This window comes from Ranitomeya variabilis, chromosome 1 (genome assembly GCF_051348905.1).
Source record: "Ranitomeya variabilis isolate aRanVar5 chromosome 1, aRanVar5.hap1, whole genome shotgun sequence".
Lineage (NCBI taxonomy): Eukaryota > Metazoa > Chordata > Amphibia > Anura > Dendrobatidae > Ranitomeya > Ranitomeya variabilis.
Window position 1 is genome coordinate 1,131,301,009 of NC_135232.1, and position 26,104 is coordinate 1,131,327,112.

General features: G+C 43.6%; 1 protein-coding gene across 2 annotated transcripts in view; it reads left to right on the forward strand.

The window, feature by feature from the left end:
- PTPRA (protein tyrosine phosphatase receptor type A) overlaps window positions 1–26,104 on the forward strand; it is a 127,275-nt gene that overhangs the window by 72,606 nt on the left and 28,565 nt on the right. For both annotated transcript variants that reach the window (XM_077280292.1, XM_077280291.1), the window contains 6 exons: window positions 14,608–14,686; window positions 15,704–16,093; window positions 16,959–16,982; window positions 17,401–17,485; window positions 20,515–20,588; window positions 22,608–22,744. In XM_077280292.1, coding sequence (XP_077136407.1) covers window positions 14,614–14,686; window positions 15,704–16,093; window positions 16,959–16,982; window positions 17,401–17,485; window positions 20,515–20,588; window positions 22,608–22,744 — 783 coding nt within the window. In that variant the 5' untranslated portion in view covers window positions 14,608–14,613. The remainder of the gene's footprint in view (window positions 1–14,607; window positions 14,687–15,703; window positions 16,094–16,958; window positions 16,983–17,400; window positions 17,486–20,514; window positions 20,589–22,607; window positions 22,745–26,104) is intronic.

Here is a 26,104-nt window from a genome sequence, read left to right on the forward strand (position 1 = left end):
ACTATCGTAACTCTGCCGGAGCTGGACGACACCAGCAGATATGTTTATAGGGTGTGATAAATGCAAACAGGGTGTGGATCAGCGGCTCGTCCGCTAAGAGGGATCGCAATCTGTAATGTGGATCATTGTGACGTAATGCTGTAAGGGGAGCCAGAGATCCCTGCCAATAGAAACAGGCCGCGCAGAGGAAGACGGCGTTACATTCTGTTCCCAAAGAGAGCGCCACTGTACCTAACAGCTAGAAAGGCGCTGGGCTTTATATGTGTACTACAATCTATTGTTATAATTATTATAATTCTGTTAGTCTAAATTAACCCTGCTATAATAGTGGCCTAATAAACAGGAATATAAGAAGGAAAGCTCTGCCTCTTACCAAGAATATAACTATAATGCCCCCTATGTACAGGAATGTAACTGGTATAATACTGCTCCATGTACAGGAATATAACTACTATAATACTGCCCCTATGTACAGGAATATAACTACTATAATACTGCTCCTATGTACAAGAATATAACTACTATAATACTGCCCCTATGTACAAGAATATAACTACTATAATACTGCTCCTATGTACAAGAATATAACTACTATAATACTGCCCCTATGTACAAGAATATAACTACTATAATACTGCCCCTATGTACAAGAATATAACTACTATAATACTGCCCCTATGTACAAGAATATAACTACTATAATACTGCTCCTATGTACAAGAATATAACTACTATAATACTGCCCCCTATGTACAAGAATATAACTAATGTAATACTGCCCCTATGTACAGGAATATAACTACTATAATACTGCCCCCTATGTACAACAATATAACTACTATAATACTGCTCCTATGTACAGGAATGTAACTGGTATAATACTGCTCCATGTACAGGAATATAACTACTATAATACTGCCCCTATGTACAAGAATATAACTACTATAATACTGCCCCCCTATGTACAAGAATATAACTACTGTAATACTGCTCCTATGTACAAGAATATAACTACTATAATACTGCTCCTATGTACAAGAATATAACTACTATAATACTGCTCCTATGTACAAGAATATAACTACTATAATACTGCCCCCTATGTACAAGAATATAACTACTATAATACTGCCCCCTATGTACAAGAATATAACTACTATAATACTGCTCCTATGTACAAGAATATAACTACTATAATACTGCCCCCTATGTACAAGAATATAACTAATGTAATACTGCTCCTATGTACAAGAATATAACTACTATAATACTGCCCCCTATGTACAACAATATAACTACTATAATACTGCTCCTATGTACAAGAATATAACTACTATAATACTGCCCCTATGTACAAGAATATAACTGCTATAATACTGCCCCTATGTACAAGAATATAACTACTATAATACTGCTCCTATGTACAAGAATATAACTACTATAATACTGCCCCCTATGTACAAGAATATAACTACTATAATACTGCCCCTATGTGCAAGAATATCACTACTATAATACTGCCCCTATGTACAAGAATATAACTACTATAATACTGCCCCTATGTGCAAGAATATCACTACTATAATACTGCCCCTATGTACAAGAATATAACTGCTATAATACTGCCCCTATGTACAAGAATATAACTACTATAATACTGCCCCTATGTACAAGAATATAACTACTATAATACTGCCCCCTATGTACAAGAATATAACTGCTATAATACTGCTCCTATGTACAAGAATATAACTACTATAATACTGACCCCTATGTATAAGAATATAACTGCTATAATACTGCCCCTATGTACAAGAATATAATTACTATAATACTGCCCCTATGTACAGGAATATAACTACTATAATACTGCCCCTATGTACAAGAATATAACTACTATAATACTGCTCCTATGTACAAGAATATAACTACTATAATACTACCCCTATGTATAAGAATATAACTGCTATAATACTGCCCCTATGTACAAGAATATAATTACTATAATACTGCTCCTATGTGCAAGAATATAACTACTATAATACTGCCCCTATGTACAAGAATATAACTACAATAATACTGCCCCTATGTACAAGAATATAACTACTATATTACTGCCCCTATGTACAAGAATATGACTACTATAATACTGCCCCCTATGTACAAGAATATAACTACTATAATACTGCTCCCTATGTACAAGAATATAACTACTATAATACTGCCACTATGTACAAGAATATAACTACTATAATACTGCCACTATGTACAAGAATATAACTACTATATTACTGCCCCTATGTACAAGAATATGACTACTATAATACTGCCCCCTATGTACAAGAATATAACTACTATAATACTGCCCCCTATGTACAAGAATATAACTACTATAATACTGCCCCTATGTACAAGAATATAACTACTATAATACTGCCACTATGTACAAGAATATAACTACTATAATACTGCTCCCTATGTACAAGAATATACTATAATACTGCCCCTGTGTACAGGAATATAACTACTATAATACTGCCTCCTACAATTTGGAAAAAAGTATTTAGTCAGCCACCAATTGTGCGAGTTCTCCCACTGATAAAGATGAGAGAGGCCTGTAATTGACGTCATAGACCACAACTATGAGAGTCAAAGTGCGAGAACAAATCCAGAAAATCACCTTCTCCTATTTGGTAAGATTTATTTTACAAATTATGGTGGAAAATAAGTATTTGGTCACCTAAATATATGAAAGATTTCTGGCTCTCACAGCCCTGTAACTTCTTCTTTAAGAGGCTCCTCTGTCCTCCACTCATTACCTGTAGTAATGGCTCCTGTTTGAACTTGTTATCAGTATAAAAGACACCTGTCCACAACCTCAAACAGTCACACTCCAAACTCCACTATGGTGAAGACCAAAGAGCTGTCGGAGGACACCAGAAACAAAATTGTAGCCCTGCACCAGGCTGGGAAGACTGAATCTGCAATAGGCAAGCAGCTTGGTGTGATGAAATCAACTGTGGGAGCAATAATAAGAAAATGGAAGTGTCATGTCTGCTTCCGCCGCTGCATCTGCCCTGCCCCCAATACTTTCCGCTCCGTTCTGGCGCCTCGGCTTCCAGCTGGTCTTGGGTCCCGGCGTCTCTCTCCCGCGCTGTCTGTCTCGCGGCCGGAGGTGTATCTGTGCATGCGCCTTAGGCCGCGGGGGCTCGCTCTGCCGGCTCTTTAGCTTGCAGCATCTGACCCGGAACAACTGCTGTTCCTATCAGATGCTGCCACTGGGTAGATCAGGCCGCCCTCCCCTAGTGGAGGCGCCTGATTGTGTTTGCTACGGCGTACTCAAGTTTAGGCCACCTCTGTAGGAGTCTGCCCACTATCTCTGATTTACCCTATCCTTGCTTGTCTCCCCTGCAGGCCCCGGTCCTCCCTGCCTCGGTACTCCCTGCCCTGCCCTGGCCGTCCCTCGCCTCCTGGCCTCTGCTCTGTGGACCTTGTCCCTCTCTGTCCCATGCTCCGGTGCCTTGGGTACCTCCTTCTGAGCTCCCTGTACCCACTCGGCTATCTTGGTTCCTGTCTCCTTGCTACCCAGCCTATGGCTCTCCTGCTAGCTCCTACTTGTTTTTACCCTATGCTTCTCTACAAGCCGCCCTTCTTGGTACCATCTGTCACGATATCAGACTCCCCCTGGCCTGCTCCTAACGATCCCTGTATAGGGGTCGGTTCCACCTCGTTCGCACACCTGGGGAAGCTTCGATGCCGCCACCCAGAGGGTCCACTCTTGGAAGCTCGCCTCTCCTAGGTGACACAGGAAGACCTACAAGACCACTGATAATCTCCCTCGATCTGGGGCTCCACGCAAGATCTCATCCCGTGGGGTCAAAATTATCACAATAATGGTGAGTGAAAATCCCAGAACCGCACGGGGGACCTAGTAAATGACCTGCTTAGAGCTGGGACCACTGTAACAAAGGCTACCATCAGTAACACACTATGCCGCCAGGGACTCAACTCCTGCAGTGCCAGACGTGTCCTCCTTAAGCCAGTACATGTCCGAACCCGTCAGAAGTTTGCTATAGAGCAGTTGGATTATCCAGAAGAGTATTGGGAGCATGTCATATGGTTTGATGAAACCAAAGTAGAGCTGTTTGGTAGAAACAAAACTCGTCGTGTTTGGAGAAGACAGAATGCTGAGTTGCATCCAAAGAACACCATACCTACTGTGAAGCATGGTGGTGGCAACCTCATGCTTTGGGGCGGTTTCTCTGCAAAGGGACCAGGACGACTGATCCATGTACATGAAAGAATGATTGGGGCCATGTATCGTGAGATTTTGAGTGCAAACCTCCTTCCATCAGCAAGGGCATTGAAGATGAAACGTGGATGGGTCTTTCAGCATGATAATGATCCCAAACACACCGTCAGGGCAACGAAGGAGTGGCTTCGTAAGAAGCATAAGAAGATCCTGGAGTGGCCTAGCGAGTCTCCAGATCTCAACCCCATAGAAAACTTTTGGAGGGTGTGGAAAGTCCATGTTGAGCCAGTGACAGGCCCAAAACATCACTGCTCTAGAGGAGATCTGCATGGAGGAATGGGCCAACATACCAACAACAGTGTGCGCCAACCTTGTGAAGACTTAAACAAAACGTCTGACCTCTGTCATTGCCAACAAAGGATACATAACAAAATACCGAGATGAGCTTTTGTTAATGACCAAATACTTATTTTCCACCATAATTTCCAAAATAAATCTTGCCAAATCAGACAAGGTGATTTTTTTGGATTTGTTTTCTCATTGTGACTCATAGTTGTGGTCTATCTATGATGTCAGTTACAGGCCTCTCTCATTATATTAAGTGGGAGAACTTGAACTATTGGTGGCGGACTAAATGCTTTTCCCTACTGTATGTACAAGAATATAACTACCATTATACAGTGGGGGAAATAAATATTTGATCCCTTGCTGATTTTGTAAGTTTGCCCACTGACAAAGACATGAACAGTCTATAATGTTAAGGGTAGGTTAATTTTAACATTGAGAGATGGAATATCAAAAATAAAATCCAGAAGATCACATTGTATAAATTATATAAATTTATTTGCATTTTGCAGTGAGAAATAAGTACTTGACCCCTCTGGCAAACAAGACTTAATACTTGGTGGCAAAACCCTTGTTGGCAAGCACAGCAGTCAGACATTTTTTGTAGTTGATGATGAGGTTTGCGCATATGTCACAAGGAATTTGTTCCACTCCTCTTTGCAGATCATCTCTAAATCATTAAGATTTTGAGGCTGTCGCTTGGCATCTCGGAGCTACAACTCCCTCCATAAGTTTTCCATGGCATTAAGGTCAGGAGACTGGCTAGGCCACTCCATGATCTTAATGTGCTTCTTTTTGAGCCACTCCTTTGTTGCCTTGGCTGTATGTTTTGGGTCATTGTCTTGCTGGAAGACCCAGCCACGACCCATTTTTAATGTCCTTGTGGAGGGAAAGAGGTTGTCACTCAGAATTTTACTGTACATGGCTCCATCCATTCTCCCATTAATGTAGTGACGTAGTTTTGTGCTGTGGGAGAAACACCCCAAAACATAATGTGTCCACCTCCATGCTTGACAGTGGGGATGGTGTTCTTTGGGTCATAGGCAGAATTTCTCTTCCACCAAACACGGCCAGTTAAGTTAATGCCAAAGACTTCAATTTTTGTCTCATCTGACCACAGCACCTTCTCCCAATCACTCACAGAATCATCCAGGTGTTCATTGGCAAACTTCAGATGGGCTGCACATGTGCCTTCTTGATCAGGGGGACCTTGCGGGCACTGCAGGATTTTACACCTTTACTGTGTAATGTGTTAAAAATGGTTTTCTTGGTGACTGTGGTCCCAGCTGCCTTGAGATCATTAACAAGTTCCTCCCGTGTAGTTTTAGGCTGATCTCTCACCTTCCTTATGATCAAGGATACCCCACGAGGTGAGATTTTGCATGATGCCCCAGATCGATGTCGATTGGCAGTCATTTTGTATTTCTTCCATTTTCTTACTATTTCACCAACACTCGTCTCCTCAGCCAGTGTCTTACTTATGGTTTTGTAGCCCATTCCAGCCTTGTGCAGGTCTATGATCTTGTCCCTGACATCCTTAGAAAGCTCTTTGGACTTGCCCATGTTGTAGAGGTTAGAGTCTGACATATTGAGTCTGTGGACAGGAGCCTTTTATAAAGGTGACTATGTAAGACAGCTGTCTTTAATGCAGATAACGAGTTGATTAGGAGCATCTAACTGGTCTGTAGGAGCCAGAACTCTCAATGGTGAGTAGGGGATCAAATACTTATTTCTCACAGCAAAATGCATATACATTTATATAATTTATACAATGTGATTTTCTTGATTTTATTTTTGATATTCTATCTCTCAATGTTAAATTTAATCTACCCTTAAAAGTATAGACTGTTCATGTCTTTGTCAGTGGGTAAACTTACAAAATCAGCAAGGGATCCAATACTTATTTCCCCCCCTGTAGATATAGAGTGTGTTGCGGTATTATTTTTTGTGTGGAGCAGTTTTCTAGTTTTGCCTGGTTCTCCGCCATAGATGGCAAACAATCAGAGATATAAATACGATAACTCTTTTCTTTCTCCCTCGTGGCTGTTTCCGCTCTGTACACTTTTCCGGGTCGTCTTTCTCGTTCATCCTTTTTTCTTGGTGAATTTTTTTTATTTTATTTCCTTTTGTGTTTAACTGCGAAGACATAAAGCAGCGAATGATCGGCGGCGGCGAAGCCTCCAATATTTAATTAAGAAAAATATTCCTGTGTAGTGAAGCAGCGTGTTGTCATGGTAACTAGGACAGAAGTTTGATAGCGCCGGCCTTCGCTGCAGAACTCTGCTTCCTGCTCCGTACATGGCCATTACCAGCGGCACAAGGATGGCGGCGGCCGGGTCCATTCATAAGGAGCGACACTTGTGGCTGCACGGACTGACTGCCACTTCAATTGACTTCAATTCTTTGACTGCAAGCAGATATTATACGTCAACTGTTATATGTTCCTGCTCGCTGTCTCGCAGCTGAGGGTTTGTTACAGTTGCATTCAGGTTAGTAGTGCAGAACTGCACTGGTCAGCCATAAGCACCTGGGAGCGCTAGGTTCTGATTGTAAAGAGTAAAATTCTATATACAAGATGGTGAGAAATGCAAAAAAATAAATATATACCCTTCATTATATGATGTATATATCCGTGCAGAGGCCGCCAGAGCAGCAAACTGCAACAGAGCACTGCCATCTCGTGGCTGACCAGGAGAAGTGCAGCTATGGAGCACTGGGAAGGACCAGACTAGATAGAAACCATGTTCTACAAGTCCAGGAGATGCCTTCAGTCCGGTATCGGAAAATGTTCTGTACACTGAGGAGCAGAAGGGGAACCATGTTGTGAACTTCTGACTCTCAGGCTCCACATCTCCCCATCCACTACTGCCTTGAAGGTGAGACTGCCATCATTATATAGACCATTATCTTGGCTAGCTCATACATACATTTACTAGCAGCTGTTTAGCATATGATTAGTTATGGGGGTTCTTGTCATGTCACTGTCATGGTTACGGTTTTGCTCCTAAAAATTAAATTAGTATTTTGTAAATCCACCTTTTGGCTGAACCCTTCTGCTCTTGATCAGATTCTGGCTTGTCTCCACCGAAATCTGATCCCAGGTCTCTCCTACACATTCCCCATGTTGGTGCCCACTGGTCGCCTCACTTGGGTCTGTATACAGGTTTTCTTCATCTCTTCCCACAAGTGTTGGATTGGGTTGAGGTCTGGGGACTATGGAGAACCATCCAGGACCTCTACCTCATTATCATTGACCCATTTCTTCACAAATCTCGCTGTATGTTTCTGGTCATGGTCCTGCTGGAACACTGTCATCCTTTCACACCCATAGTACTTGAGTTTACGAAGTAGCTCGTCTTGTAGGACACTCACACATAGCTCAGCATTGAGACCACCGTCAATCCTGGTCAAGTATCCAACGCCTTTGGCTGTGAAACATACCCCATATCATCAGGCTTCCTCCACCGAACATGACAGATCCTTCAATTTCTCGTTGGCCCCTTTTCCTTGTTTCTTCTAGACCCGTTTGCCCCCTTCAGAGCCATCTACTGACTTTCATCTCATTGCTCCAAATCACCCGTTTCCAATCTTCCACTTTTCGTACTGGTTTGCAAATTCGAGCTGACACTTCTGATGACCATATTGAGGTCGAGGCTTCTTCACCATTCTTCTGGCCACCATTCCAGGCTTGTGTAACGTGCGTGGCATGGTGCTTCCATGGACGTCTGTGATCTCACTATTACGAAGCATACGAGCCTTCTCCATGGCCGTGTTTGTCTCCAGAACTGATAGACCTTGGGATGAGCCAACTTGGTGACTCTGATATTTTTCCTGGACGTCCACTTCTTGGCTTTTGGATGGACAGACTTTATTCCGTATTCTTCCAGGTGTCATGGCGCTCACTTGATGCTTTTTGGCCAAGACACGACTGTCGATGAGCTGGACATCATCATTCAGCTAATCAACAATCGTGTCTTGGCCAAGAAAACTCGCAAACTGCATCACGTGAGCGCCGTAACACCTGGAAGAATACGGAATGAAGTCCGTCCATGTTTCTCCTTTATTGGGAAATCTTAATGGTGGCTCCTTGATTCCAACCAGTGACCTTTGGCAGGTTGTATCACCACCAGAAGCAAAACCATAACAATGCAGTGACATGACGAGAATCTGCATAACTAATCATATGCTAATTAGTCGCAAGTCACATTTCTGTGTGAGATATCCAAGATGATGATCTATAAAATGATGGCAGTCTCACCTTCAAGGCAGTAGTGGATGGTTCGATACGGAGCCTGAAAGTCAAAAGTTCAAAACATTGGTACAAATGATGAGCGAACGTGCTGGTATAAGGTGTTATGTGAGCATGCTCGGGTGCTAAGAGTGTCTTCGGCTTGCTCAAATAATATGTCTGAGTCCCCGCGGCTGCATGTCTCACTGCTATTCGACAGTCTCAACACATGCAGGGATAGCCTAACAAACCAGCAATCCCTGCATGTGCGAGCCATGCAGCCGTGGGGACTCAGACATATTATTTGAGCAAGCTGCAGACACTCTTAGCACCCGAGCATGCTCAGATAACACCTTATAGACAATGGTAAACTTATAACTACTATATACGTGTATCAGTCTTTATGTACATATGATTGCCGTTTTATTTATGCTTTAGCATGTGCATTTTTTTTTCTACCTGCCGTCAGCATTTCCAGTGTCCGCTGCTGTGTTCTGCCCTTTGTGCGGTGACAGCAGTGATACCTTGTCACCAATCTTCTGGGAAACAGGACTGATTATTGAGACTAAAACCTAATTTATGTAAATGAATCTCCTTGAAGCGAAAATTGTAGGCGCTATTTTCCGTGAAGAATCTTTTTGTTTCAGGTAACAAATCTCATTGATATGTAAAGTAGTCCTATGTTAGGAGGAGAGCAGCGATCTGTAATGTCTCCACAACTTCCAATCATCTCTGGAGTAATGGGGGGAATATTAGAATAATGGCCCCTGATTGTGGGAATACCTGGTCCATTCACTGCGTCCACTCAGTCCTCCTGCTCATTTCAGAGGCCTGGAGAGAAGCAAAGTGCTGGCAGGTAACACACAGAATTACAGACCGCTCAGCACATACCTACTGGGGTCACATAATGGAAGAGAAGCTTATGTCCTGAACATTGTAATGGTCTCTTACCCAACAAAGGTGATAAGGGATAAACACAGAGCTTAGTGTTATAGTAGTTATACTACTGTACATAGGGGCAGCATTATAGTAGTTATATTCTTGTACATAGGGGCAGTATTATAGTAGTTATATTCTTGTACATAGGGGCAGTATTATAGTAATTATATTCTTGTACATAGGGGCAGTATTATAGTAGTTATAGTCTTGTACATAGGAGGCAGTATTATAGTAGTTATATTCTTGTATATAGGGGCAGTATTATAGTAGTTATATTCTTGTACATAGGGGGCAGTATTATAGTAGTTATATTCTTGTACATAGGGGCAGTATTATAGTAGTTATATTCTTGTACATAGGGGGCAGTATTATAGTAGTTATATTCTTGTACATAGGAGCAGTATTATAGTAGTTATATTCTTGTACATAGGGGGCAGTATTATAGTAGTTATATTCTTGTACATAGGAGCAGTATTATAGTAGTTATATTCTTGTACATAGGGGCAGTATTATAGTAGTTATATTCTTGTACATAGGAGGCAGTATTATAGTAGTTATATTCTTGTATATAGGAGCAGTATTATAGTAGTTATATTCTTGTATATAGGAGCAGTATTATAGTAGTTATATTCTTGTACATAGGGGCAGTATTATAGTAGTTATACTCTTGTACATAGGAGCAGTATTATAGTAGTTATATTCTTGTACATAGGAGCAGTATTATAGTAGTTATATTCTTGTACATAGGGGGCAGTATTATAGTAGTTATATTCTTGTACATAGGGGCAGTATTATAGTAGTTATATTCTTGTACATAGGAGCAGTATTATAGTAGTTATATTCTTGTACATAGGAGCAGTATTATAGTAGTTATATTCTTGTACATAGGGGCAGTATTATAGTAGTTACATTCTGGTACATAGGAGCAGTATTATAGTAGTTATATTCTTGTACATAGGAGGCAGTATTATAGTAGTTATATTCTTGTACATAGGAGCAGTATTATAGTAGTTATATTCTTGTACATAGGGGCAGTATTATAGTAGTTATATTCTTGTACATAGGGGCAGTATTATAGTAGTTACATTCTGGTACATAGGAGCAGTATTATAGTAGTTATATTCTTGTACATAGGAGGCAGTATTATAGTAGTTATATTCTTGTACATAGGAGCAGTATTATAGTAGTTATATTCTTGTACATAGGGGGCAGTATTATAGTAGTTATATTCTTGTACATAGGAGCAGTATTATAGTAGTTATATTCTTGTACATAGGGGGCAGTATTATAGTAGTTATATTCTTGTACATAGGAGCAGTATTATAGTAGTTATATTCTTGTACATAGGGGCAGTATTATAGTAGTTATATTCTTGTACATAGGAGGCAGTATTATAGTAGTTATATTCTTGTATATAGGAGCAGTATTATAGTAGTTATATTCTTGTATATAGGAGCAGTATTATAGTAGTTATATTCTTGTACATAGGGGCAGTATTATAGTAGTTATACTCTTGTACATAGGAGCAGTATTATAGTAGTTATATTCTTGTACATAGGAGCAGTATTATAGTAGTTATATTCTTGTACATAGGGGGCAGTATTATAGTAGTTATATTCTTGTACATAGGGGCAGTATTATAGTAGTTATATTCTTGTACATAGGAGCAGTATTATAGTAGTTATATTCTTGTACATAGGGGCAGTATTATAGTAGTTATATTCTTGTACATAGGAGCAGTATTATAGCGGTTATATGTAAGTATAAAGTTTAAGCCTACACACTTTTTACTCAGTTTAGATGGGTAATTTATGGTGTATTTACCTTTTTATTTTTTCAATTATGTTTTTTTTTGTAGAATACTTTTTTTTACGTTCTATTATTATGTTTATTATGGTTTTGTGGTTGTTTTCTACCTCCTCCTCTCAGAGATCAGAGGTTGTTTTTGTGTTTTCTCCTTTTCTGTGTAGTCTGATATCGCCATCACCTGTGCTGGGGTGTGGATCTGTGGTTGCTTTTCTGTTAGTTATTATAGAATGACTGTGTCATTGCGTAGCTGATTTGTTATTTATGTTGCTGTGAGTTGTAGTACTTCATTGCATTATTCTTGCCATTATGAGTATGATGTGATGTGGGTTTGATTGTTGATTCTTCCTAAACAGCTTTAGCGTCCTGAAGGAACTCTGGATGCTCAACAGAAAAGCTTGTAATTTTAGAGTTTTTAAGGAATTGTTTTTCTAGCAATACTCCAAAATACACTGCTCAAAAGTATAAAGGGAACCCTTAAACAACACAATGTAACTCCGAGTCCATAATACTTCTGTGAAATCAACCTGTCCAGTTATGAAGCCACACCGATTGTGAATCAATTTTTCCTGCTGTTGTGCAAATTTAACAGACAACAGGTAGAAATGATAGTCAATTAGCAAGACAACCCCTTTAAAGGAGTGATTCTGCATGAGGTAACCACAGACCATTTTTCTGTTCACATCCTTTTTGGCTTTTGTTTTGGTCACTTTAGCAGTAGCATGAGGCGGTGTCTACAACCCATGAAAGTTTTTCAGGTAGTGCAGATCATCCAGGATGGCACATCAATGCGAGCGGTGGCAAGAAGGGTAGCGGTGTCTGTCAGCAGTGTGTCCAGCAGATACCAAGAGATGGGCCTGTACACCAGGAGACATGGAGACGTCCATAGGAGGGCAACAAACCAGCAGCAGGACCACTACCTCAGCCTTTGGAACAGGAGGAACAGTATGAGCACTGCCAGAGCCCTGCAAAATGACCTCCAGCAGGACACAAATGTGCATGTGTCTGCACAAATGGTTAGAAACCGACTCCATGAGGATGGTCTGAGTGCCCGACGTCCACAGATAAGGGTTGTGCTCACAGCCCAACACCGTGCAGGACGCTTGGCATTTGCCACAGAACACGAGGATTGGCAAATTCACCACTGGTGCCCTGTGCTCTTCACAGATGAAAGCAGGTTCACACTGAGCACATGTGACAGACGTGACAGAGTCTGGAGACGCCGTGCAGAGCGATCTGCTGCCTGCAACATCCTTCAGCATGATGGGTATGGCAGTGGGTCAGTAATGGTGTGGGGAGGCATTTCTTTGGAGGGCCGCACAGCCCTCCATGTGCTCACCAGAGGTATCCTGACTGCCATTAGGTACCGAGATGAGATCCTCAGACCCCATGTGAGACCATATGCTGGTGCGGTTGGCCCTGGGTTCCTCCTAATGCAGAACAATGCCAGACCTCATGTGGCTGGAGTGTGTCAGCAGTTTCTGCGCGATGAAGGCATTGAAGCTATGGACTGCCCCGCCAGTTCCCCAGACCTGAATCCGATTGAGCACATCTGGGACATCATGTCTCTCACCATCCACCAACGTCACGTTGCACCACAGACTGTCCAGGAGTTGGCGGATGCTTTAGTCCAGGTCTGGGAGGAGACCATCCGCCGCCTCATCAGGATCATGCCCAGGTGTTGTAGGGAGGTCATACGGGCACGTGGAGGCCACACACACTACTGAGCATCATTTCCTTGTCATGAGGCATTTCCACTGAAGTTGGATCAGCCTGTAACTTCATTTTCCACCATGATTTTGAGAATCATTCCAACTTCCGACCTCCGTGGGATATTAGTTGTGATTTACGTTCATCATTTTTAGGTTTTATTGTTCTTAACACATTCCACTATGTAATGAATAAAGATCTGCAACTGGAATATTTCGTTCAGTGATATCTAGGATGTGGGGTTTTAGTGTTCCCTTTATTTCTTTGAGCAGTGTTTCCTATTCATTTATTGTTGTCCCAGAGCTTTTCGAAGAATCCCTGGTTGCCAATAATGCCCCGCTGTCCAGTCGCGTTCTGTTAGTAAGCGAGTGGTCACACTGGTGTCGTTCATGTAGTTTCCACTGCACGGAGAGGGGTTATGGTGCCCTCTGCCCAAAACGCACTCCTCGCGGTGCACTGGCCATTAAGTACAAAACCCAAAGACATACTCTTCAGTGCCCATTACCTGGGAAGTAGGTGGCCCAAAGACCTACACCTCAGTGCCCACAGGCCTAAAGACACAGTCCTCAGTGCCCACTGCCCGGGATGTAGGAGGCCCAAAGACATACACCTCAGTGTCCTCAGGCCTAAATACCCACTCCTCAGTGCCCATTGCCCAGGAAGTAGCAGGCCCAAAGGCGCACTACCCGGAAAGTAGGAGGCCCAAAGACCCACTCCTCAGTTTCCACAGGTCAAAAGACACACACCTCAGTACTCACACCCCTAAAGGCACACTCTCAGTGCCCATAGCCCGGAAGGTAGGAGGCCCAAAGGCACGCTCCTCAGTGGCCACTGGCCGGGAAGTAGGAGGCCCAAAGACCCACTCCTCAGTAATAAAACACCCACCCATCAGTGCACACATTCCCAAAGACACACACACTTCAGTGCCCACTCCTCGGGAAGTAGGAGGCCCAAAGACGCATGCCTCAGTACCCACTCCCTGGGAAGTAGGAGGCCCAAAGGCACACTCCTCAGTGCCCACTGCCTGGGGACTAGGAGGCCCAAAGACCCACTCCTCAGTAATAAAACACCCACTCATCAGTGCACACAGGCCCAAAGACACACACCTCAGTGCTCACTTCCCGGGAAGTAGGAGACCCAAAGATGCATGCCTCAGTGCCCACTGCCCGGGAAGTAGGAGGCCCAAGCATTTGCGCTGGTGCCTGTTGCTCAGTGTTATCTTCTACTTCATTGCTAGCATGAATAAGACCTGTTTTCTTGTCTGTGCTCAGCGCTCATCTATAGAATCCCCTCCACTTGATGTAACTTAGGCCTCTTTATGTTTCAGAGCATCATGGATTCCTGGCACGCTCTCTTCCTGCTGACATGCTCCATCACGTGTGTCGTGGCTGAGAACGTCACCCTCGGTGAGTGGAGATCTGCCGCCTGTTTCTACTTTTTACCTTGTCTGATTCAAGCCAAAACCTCAAAGCAATTAAATGCCAGAAATCTGCAATCACCGGAGCAAGTGGCGCGAGATTGACCGCACTTTGGTTTTTCATAGCGGTTTCTTTTCACCAATAGTCAATGTTTTTTTTACTAGGAAACTATCAGCAAGCAGTTTCCGGTGGAACTGTGAGCGCCATTAAACACCCCTACTAATTCCCCTGGATCGATAATGGTTCCCTATTGTAGGGGCTTATTCGTGTGGGCTGAATAGTTCATCAGCGAAGCATGCTCCACGTAGGATAAATAGCCTGCTTGGTGATGGTTTCCACTATTCTGTGTAAAGGCAAAAAATAAAAATTGGTGATGAAGATAAAGCAGAAAACAGTAAATGGCTGAGATCTGTTGCCTCCGCCCTGCAGGGGGGTCTAGTCTCTGATTGTACGGGCAGATATTACAGGGTTAATTGCCGCATCTGCTCCCTTTTATATTAATACCTGGGGCTACAGGTGTACAACGCAGTGAATATTTCATCTTACGTGACCCAAGATTTGCAGCCCGGAGGCGACAGGCGCAGCGGAATATTTCATTGACACTTATGTGGCGCCTTAAGAAATATATAGAATTGTGGATCGGGATTTAAAGTGGCAGTCAGGTAGTCGCGGTGGTGCAGTGATCGGCCTCAGGGGAGCAAGTCGTGCTCCTATTCCCACTGAAGTAAAAATGCTAAATTCTCTGCCTCCCACCACCACTAGGGGGCGCTCACTGCATACAGTGTCCTCATTGACTCCAGTGTATGGTCCGGATGCAGTGTGCTGCTTCTAGTGGTGACTAACGGTACATGGAATTTTATCATTTCATTCTCTCGGAATTTGGATTTCTTAAAGGGACGGTAAAATAAGTCAATTGTTGACCCCCAGATAATTTAAGGGGGCAAGTTATTTTTTTATTTTTTTTTTTATTAATTTTTTTTTCTTCCTCCTATTTTTTTTCCTAAGCTACCCAAAGTGCAGATGTTTTGAACGCCACGTCGGGTCCAACGGCACAGATCCCCCCGGTGCTGTCTAGTACTGGCAGCGGTGCCAATCCTGACAGTACAGAACCTAAGCAGGACCCTGCCGTCGCTACAACCACTGCCACAGTCGTCCTCGCGCCTACCTCCAATGTCACCCACAACCCTCCCGCCATCATCCCCACCAGCAACGACACAGACCCTGGGAATTACACACTGTCCGAGAACATCACTGCTCATGCCACCACCGTCAGCTCCGTCAGCAGGAAAAGCACCCCGGCCGTCCCCTTCCATGACGAGAAAACCACCGTGGGCGGCGTCCCAGAACAGAGCCCGACATGGAGAATCCCAACTGATGAAAGCTTCACGACCACAGGTAACGGCCGCAATGCAGACTGATGATTAGAAATCTGTGGCCTGAAACGCGTTAGTTGGTATTTAAAGGTGTACTCCCAGTCTCTGGTGAGCTTATTGTCTTAACAAGGGTCCCCCCAACAATCAGATGTAATCTGAGAAATGTTCAGTTCTGCACAGCGCCACCACAGGTAAAGGGGACTATTACACAGCAGATATTCACATCAATGGCCATCTGTGTAGTACAGGACATGACACCCCCTCTCTAACCTCTTCTAATGGTCGACCTCGACCATTCATCCAGAATTCCTTAATGGGGGTGCAGTGACATGAGTTTTCCAAACTTTTAAAACTTTTTATGAAACGTTTGAAAAGCTTGTCAGTGCATCATAATAATTATTTATGCTGTATGTCATGGTGATCTTGCGGAGGTGGCAATGTACACAGCCGGGATTCTGTATTATAACACCGTAGATGCTGCGTCATTAACTGCTGCAGCATCTAAATGGTTAGAAAAATTAAAAAAGTTGCAGGATTGCTTTTTTTTTAATCTTCTCATTTTACTCAAAAAATTGGTTTGATTCCACAGCCCTGTGTTACAACCTGTATTAAACTCCAGAGCTGCTTTTACAGTTCTGCTTGCTTCAGAGCTGAAATCTCGCATTCCTTGCTTTTCATTTTTGCATCCTTGCAATCTTTTCACTGGATACTGTACAGCCATCCAATGTAGGAAAAGCGTCGTACTGCATTGTAACAGCTTATCTAATCAAGGATAACCTCCAAATGGCCTTGCTGACTGTTTCCCATATATTTTTGTTTTCATTCATATGGTTATTAAGCTTCGGCTTTACTCACACGTTGTTTCTTTCTTACTATTTTATCTTTAGGTGCCCCAGAGGAAGAAGGTCCAGGTAAGCCCCAACTTCCTATTGAGCACTGTATTAAAGGGAACCTGTCAGCAGGTCAGTGAGGGATCAGTGACTTGTCAGACACCATACTGATGAATACCTAATCAGAGCACCACATGAAGACCCCCACAGGCCGCCCCGGAGCACAAGCATATCATTAATGCAAAAGTTGAAAATAAAAATTCCACATCAACCACAAGACAGATTTCATCACCAGATACCATTGTAATCAGTATAACGGCGCCGACCTGACACTGTCTGTAATTCCTGAGCACAATCCTGCTGACAGGTTCCCTCTAAGCCCATACATTGTAAGCTCGCTCTACGGGTGGCTATATAACTGAGCGGATCATTACTTCCCATCATGTGTGATAAGTGGTATTTTGTCCATGTTGTGTGAGCTTTTCTTGTTTTGTTTTAGATGAGACCCCCATTATAGCCGTTATGGTGGCACTGTCCTCTCTCCTCATCATCGTTTTCATCATTATAGTGCTGTACATGCTGCGGTAAGTGTTGGTGACTTCTATGATCTTCTGTGGAACTGGTGTCCTCCAATATGTATGTGCATTTATACAGCCACCACTAGAAGGAGCTCACTATATACAGATTATACAGCCACCACTAGAGGGAGCTCACTACATACAGATTATACAGCCACCGCTAGAGGGAGCTCACTACATACAGATTATACAGCCACCACTAGGGGGAGCTCACTGCATACAGATAATACATCAACCACTAGGGGGAGCTCACTACATACAGATTATACTGCCACCACTAGAAGGAGCTCACTACATACAGATTATACAGCCACCACTAGAAGGAGCTCACTACATACAGATTATACAGTCACCACTAGAGGGAACTCACTACATACAGATTATACAGCCACCACTAGAAGGAGCTCACTACATACAGATTATACAGCCACCACTAGAAGGAGCTCACTACATACAGATTATACAGCCACCACTAGAAGGAGCTCACTACATACAGATTATACAGCCACCACTAGGTGGAGCTCACTACATACAGATTATACACCACTAGGGGGAGCTCGCTACATACAGATTATACAGTCACCACTAGAGGGAGCTCACTACATACAGATTATACAGCCACCACTAGGGGGAGCTCACTACATACAGATTATACAGTCACCACTAGAAGGAGCTCACTACATACAGATTATACAGCCACCACTAGGGGGAGCTCACTACCTACAGATTATACAGCCACCACTTGAGGGAGCTCACTACATACAGATTATACAGCCACCACTAGGGGGAGCTCACTACATACAGATTATACAGTCACCACTAGAAGGAGCTCACTACCTACAGATTATACAGCCACCACTAGAGGGAGCTCACTACATACAGATTATACAGCCACCACTAGAAGGAGCTCACTACATACAGATTATACAGCCACCACTAGAGGGAGCTCACTACATACAGATTATACAGCCACCACTAGAGGGAGCTCACTACATACAGATTATACAGCCACCACTAGGGGGAGCTCACTACATACAGATTATACAGCCACCACTAGAGGGAGCTCACTACATACAGATTATACAGCCACCACTAGGGAGAGCTCACTACATACAGATTATACAGCCACCACTAGGGAGAGCTCACTATATACAGATTATACAGTCACCACTAGAAGGAGCTCACTGCATACAGATTATACAGCCACCACTAGAGGGAGCTCACTACATACATATTATACAGCCACCACTAGAAGGAGCTCACTACATAGAGATTATACAGCCACCACTAGAGGGAGCTCACTACATACAGATTATACAGCCACCACTACAGGGAGATCACTACATAGAGAACATACAGCCACCACTAGGGGGAGCTCACTACATAGACTATATAGCCACCACTAGGGGGAGCTCACTACATAGACTATATAGCCACCACCATAGAGAGCTCACAATAAAGCACCATTGATTTGTACAGCTCCTTTTGGATTCATTGCGGGCTGTACAATCCCTGCACTGAGCTCCCTATGGTGTTGCCAGCTGGAATAGCGATGTCTGTGTGTCAGGAAGCAGCTCAGCGCTCGCCCCTCTTACTGTGGCCCCGTAGCAGTCTGGGGGTATTTCTGGCCCATAATGAAGAGTGATAAGGCAGCTAAGCTTAAATTAGATGAAAATTAATGTAAGCTGCATGAAGATGATTGGCTTTACAGGAGACTGCTCCTCATGACTTTGTAGATGTCCTCTAATTTCACAAAGGATCGGATTATTATTTCTTTCTCCCCGTTGATTGGTTGTGGAGTCGCGTGCCGTCGTCCATTCTCTGGGGTCCGACTCCCTGAATGTTTATCTAATCCTCCAACTAATTACATTTCCTTCTCATCAGTCGGAGCTGCGGACGCTCAGGAGCTTTACTGCCTGTAACGCGAGTACCGCCAACCGGTCCTAAGAATAATTATGTTATAGCGATAAAGCTGTGCGTTGTTCTAATGCCGTCTGTTGTGGAAACATGAATAGCATGCAGTCACTACACCCCCAATGATGGGACCATCGACCACAACGAGGTGCACGGTCTGCATGAGCTTATATCATAGTCCAAGAAGCCAATGCGTCAGAAACCTTGTAATACTGACCCTGAATTACATCCTGTATTACACTCCAGAGCTGCACTCACTATTCTGCTGGTGCAGTCACTGTGTACATACATTACTAATCCTGAGTTACATCCTGTATTATACTCCAGAGCTGCACTCACTATTCTGCTGGTGCAGTCACTGTATACATACATTACATTACTGATCCTGAGTTACATCCTGTATTATACTCCAGAGCTGCACTCACTATTCTGCTGGTGCAGTCACTGTATACATACATTACATTACTGATCCTGAGTTACATCCTGTATTATACTCCAGAGCTGCACTCACTATTCTGCTGGTGCAGTCACTGTGTACATACATTACATTACTGATCCTGAGTTACAACCTGTGTTATACCCCAGAGCTGCACTCACTATTCTGCTGGTGCAGTCACTGTGTACATACATTACATTACTGATCCTGAGTTACCTCCTGTATTATACTCCAGAGCTGCACTCACTATTCTGCTGGTGCAGTCACTGTGTACATACATTACATTACTGATCCTGAGTTACAACCTGTGTTATACCTCAGAGCTGCACTCACTATTCTGCTGGTGCAGTCACTGTGTACATACATTACATTACTAATCCTGAGTTACCTCCTGTATTACACCCCAGAGCTGCACTCACTATTCTGCTGGTGCAGTCACTGTGTACATACATTACATTACTGATCCTGAGTTACCTCCTGTATTACACTCCAGAGCTGCACTCACTATTCTGCTGGTGCAGTCACTGTGTACATACGTTACATTACTGATCCTGATGTTATATGTATTATATACAGTAGTGTGCCCTGCCACCTGGTGGCCAGTGGGTGTATTGCACCCCTATCCGTTCAGGATATCACTACAGATTTTTGGCACAAATGATTATTAGCATTTTTTTTCTTTTAGGTTTAAGAAATACAAACAAGCAGGGAGTCACTCCAATTCCTTCCGGCTGTCAAATGGCCGAGCTGATGACATGGGTATGTGGTGTTTTTATTTGCATTGTAAAATAAGAAAAAAACTTGGCACTCAAGAAGAATTTTGGTGTAAAGAAGAAGATCCTTTAATGTCCATCCACAAAGATATAAGTTTGAACGTTTTCGGTCCACATCCGGACCTTCATCAGAACAATTTTACTGGTATAGTAGGTAAAGCGAGTATAGGGTCAGTGTGTAGGCGTGTCTCTGAGCGGCTTGCGCCGTACTCCACGTGTGCTGACAACCACAGGATCTCCCATTACATCCAGGCCAGGTGAATAATCCAGTTGGAACCAACTCTGACCCTATACAAGCTTTACCTACTATACCAGTAAGATTGTTCTGATGAAGGTCCGGATGTGGACCAAAAACAGTCAAACTTATATCTTTGTAGATGCACATTAAAGGATCTTCTTCTTTACACCAAAATTCTTCTTGAGTGCCAAGTTTTTTTTTGCTATTTTGGATTCCTGGGTTGGATACCCAACTTGAGCACCTATATGATTATTAGTACGAGTGCCGTGTTGCTTCTTTTTTATTTATTTGCATTGTAGTTTGTTTTGGTTTGCAGAGTCACATTGGGCGCACTCAGTGCTGCACGTCCTTGGTCTGCCGCGTGCTTTCTGTGCTGGAGGTCTTTGGGCAGCTGGTCTCTCGGTTCGGGAGGTCTTTTGGACGTCGGGTGCTCGCTGAACTGCAGATGTTTGGGACTGGGTGCTCGGTTTGGGAGGTCTTTTGGACATCTGTTGCTTTGGCTTCTGGGGGTCTTTGGGATGTCTGGTGCTCCCTGTGCTGCAGGTGTTTGGGATGCCCGGTGTTCTTGGTTCTTGAGCTATTTGGGCACCTGGGTGCTCTCGGTTCTTGATGTCTTTGTGACGCCACTCTCTGTGCTGCAGGTGTTTGGGACACCGGGTGCTCTTGGTTCTGGAGGTCTTTGGGACGCCTGGTGCACTCTGTGCTGCAGGTGTTTGGGACGCCGGGTGCTCTTGGTTCTGGAGATCTTTGGGACGCAGGGTCCTCTCAGTTCTGGAGGTCTTTGGGAAGCAGGGTCCTCTCAGTTCTGGAGGTCTTTGGGAAGCAGGGTCCTCTTAGTTCTGGAGGTCTTTGGGAAGCAGGGTCCTCTCAGTTCTGGACGCTGGGTGCTCTCTGTGCTGCAGGTCTTTGGGACACCGGGTGCTCTCAGTTCTGGGGGTCTTTGGGACGCAGGGTCCTCTGTTCTGGAGGTCTTTGGGATGCAGGGTCCTCTCGGTTCTGGAGGTCTTTGGGACACCGGGTCCTCTCGGTTCTGGAGGTCTTTGGGACACTGGGTGCTCTCGGTGCTGCTGGTCTTTAGGACGCCGGGTGCTCTTGGTTCTCTAGGTCTTTGGCACGCCGGGTGCTCTTAGTTCTGGAGGTCTTTGGGACGCCGGGTCCTCTTGGTTCTGGAGGTCTTTGGGACGCCAGGTCCTCTCAGTTCTGGAGGTCTTTGGGATGCAGGGTCCTCTCGGTTCTGGAGGTCTTTGGGACGCTGGGTTCTCTGGAGGTCTTTCGGACGCTGGGTTCTCTGGAGGTCTTTGGGACGCCAGGTGCTCTCGGTTCTGGAGGTCTTTGGGATGCTGGGTGCTCTCTGTTCTGGAGGTCTTTGGGACGCCGGGTGCTCTCTGTTCTGGAGGTCTTTGGCACGCCTTGTGCTCTCTGTTCTGGAGGTCTTTGGGACGCAGGGTCCTCTCGGTTCTGGAGGTCTTTGGGACGCCGGGTGCTCTCTGTTCTGGAGGTCTTTGGGACGCCATGTGTTCTCTGTTCTGGAGGTCTTTGACACGCCTTGTACTCTCTGTTCTGGAGGTCTTTGGGACGCAGGGTCCTCTCGGTTCTGGAGGTCTTTGGGACGCCGGGTGCTCTCTGTTCTGGAGGTCTTTGGGACGCCGTGTGCTCTCTGTTCTGGAGGTCTTTGGGACGCAGGGTCCTCTCGGTTCTGGAGGTCTTTGGCACGCCCTGTGCTGTTTGACGATTTTGTTTGTAATGTGATGTTTGGTTTTCTCACAGAACCTCAGAGCATGCCGCTATTAGCGAGATCTCCCAGCACCAACCGCAAGTACCCGCCGCTGCCGGTGGAGAAGCTGGAGGAGGAGATAAACCGCAGAATGGCCGACGACAACAAGCTCTTCCGGGAAGAGTTCAATGTGAGTGTGGGAAGGGTTTATCATCATTATTATTATTATTATTATTATTATTTTCATCGTCTTCACCCCTCCTCCCGGTTGTCTTCCTCCCACACAGGAGGGTGTAGTCAGCAGATGCAGGAGGCCTCTGAGCTCATGGTTTAACCCCTTGTATGATATATTCAACCCTGATTCAGACACTAAAAAGTGAAAAAAAAAAAATGAATTCTACATGCCAAGACGGGAGTAAAAAATCAAAATGACAAATTTCCTCTATGGCGGGTTGTGGGCAATTAATTCTCCCGAGGGGCCACATGAGACCCTGTTGTGGAGACCGAACCAATAGGCTTAAATTAATTCTGCTCAATGTTAATGTTAACATATTAATTATTATTATGTTCATTGTATCACTTAATATTGAGCAGAGTTCTTTTTTTCTGACATCCCCCTATATACCGGCAGAGCCCCCATTGACTCCTATATATAATATGAGCCCCAATATAGACCCCTATATACAGTATGAGCTTTCACATAGACTCCTATAAATCATGATCCCTCACATAGCCCACTGTATACAGTATGAGCCCCCACAGCCTCCTATATACAGTATGAACCCCCTATATATATAGTATGAGCTCCCACATAGCCTCCATATATACAGTGTAAGCCCCACATACACACATTCAGCTTTATGTATTAGATGTATATGTGTGTGTGTGTGTATGTCCGGGATTGGCATCTGCACCGTCGCAGCTACAGCCACAAAATTTTGCACAGTCACACGTCTGGACCCTGAGAGCGTCATAGGCTATGTTGTGAGGCGAAATTTTAACCCCGCGCGTTCCAATTCACCAAACAATTTTGCCCCTATCTACATAATGGTGAAAAGGTCAAAGGAAAAGTGTTGGAGGCAAATTAACAGCTGCCAGATGTGAACAAGGGGGACTTAAAGAGTGAGAGCGATGGCGCCAAAGAGTATATACTGTACAGTTGCTAAGGTGGGGCCCCGACATGGGATAATCACCACACACGGGAATATGAACACACACACAAAATGCGCCACACACTACCACGTGCTCGAACACATATACGACCCTCAGCGCACATTTCACCACACATACACCAACCTCGCCACATAAAAAGTCAAAACACAAAAGTCGCCGCTCAAAACTTGCCACATGCAAAACTAGGCTCATGGAAAACTCGCCACACGCAAAACTTGTACACGCGGAAAAATTGCCACATGCACAAAAGTTGCAACACATGCAAAAGTTGCCTCACACAAAACTTGCACCTACTCAAAAAGCACCACACATAAAACTCGCCACGCGCAAAACTTGCTGCACACAACTTGCTACACTAACCTGTCACATGCAACTCGACACACAAAAAGTTGCTACACGCATGTCGCCACACAAAACTCATCTCACAAAAGTCGCTACATGCATGTCTCGACACACAACTCGACACACACAACGTGACACATGAAACTCGCCCTAAAACACACACAAGTCTGGTATTATCCTTCAAAAATAAAAATCTGATTAATAAGCAGACAAACTACAAGAGCAACAAATGTACCATATAGGAAATCCGGCAGCTGTCAGTCACATGACCAGTCTATTATGTGTATGTGTGAGCTAATATATACTGCCAGGGGGTGGGCTTACTGTTGGCTGGAGATTTATCAGGCTGCCAATTTAGCTTACAAATACTGAGGTAAAAATACTGAGCAAATAACATGTGAACGAGGTCTAATACAGGAGGAGATGACATACAGATATATACTATATACAGGAGGAGATGACACACAGGTATATACTATTTACAGGGGAGATGACACACAGGTATATACTATATACAGGAGGAGATGACACACAGGTATATACTATATACAGGGGAGATGACATACACATATATACTATATACAGGGGAGATGACACAGGTATATACTATATACAGGGGAGATGACACACTGGTATATACTATATACAGGGGAGATGGCATACAGGTACATACTATATACAGGGGAGATGACACAGGTATATACTATATACAGGGGAGATGACACAGGTATATACTATATACAGGGGAGATGACAGGAGATGACACACAGGTATATACTATATACAGGAGGAGATGACACACAGGTATATACTATATACAGGAGGAGATGACACACAGGTATATACTATATACAGGAGGAGATGACACACAGGTATATACTATATACAGGGGAGATGACACAGGTATATACTATATACAGGAGATGACACACAGGCATATACTATATACAGGAGGAGATGACACACAGGTATATACTATATACAGGGGAGATGACACACGGGTATATACTGGAGGAGATGACACACAGGTATATACTATATACAGGAGGAGACTACATACAGGTACATACTATATACAGGGGAGATGACACACAGATATATACTATATACAGGAGGAGATGACACACAGGTATATACTATATACAGGAGGAGATGACTTACAGTTATATACTATATACAGGAGGAGATGACATACAGGTATATACTATATTCAGGAGGAGATGACACACAGGTATATACTATATACAGGAGGAGATGACACACACATATATACTCTATACAGGGGAGATGACACACAGGTATATACTATATACAGGAGGAGATGACACACAGGTATATGCTATATACAGGGGAGATGACACAGGTATATACTATATACAGGGGAGATGACACACTGGTATATACTATATACAGGGGAGATGACATACAGGTACATACTATATACAGGGGAGATGACACACCGGTATATACTATATACAGGGGAGATGACACACAGGTATATACTGGAGGAGATGACACACAGGTATATACTTTATACAGGAGGAGACGACATACAGGTACATACTATATACAGGGGAGATGACACACAGATATATACTATATACAGGAGGAGATGACACACAGGTATATACTATATACAGGAGGAGATGACTTACAGTTATATACTATATACAGGAGGAGATGACATACAGGTACATACTATATACAGGAGGAGATGACACACAGGTATATACTATATTCAGGAGCAGATGACACACAGGTATATACTATATACAGGAGGAGATGACTTACAGGTATATACTATATTCAGGAGGAGATGACACTGGTATATACTATATACAGGGGAGATGACATACAGGTACATACTATATACAGGGGAGATGACACAGGTATATACTATATACAGGGGAGATGACACACAGGTATATACTATATACAGGGGAGATGACAGAAGATGACACACAGGTATATACTATATACAGGAGGAGATGACACACAGGTATATACTATATACAGGGGAGATGACACAGGTATA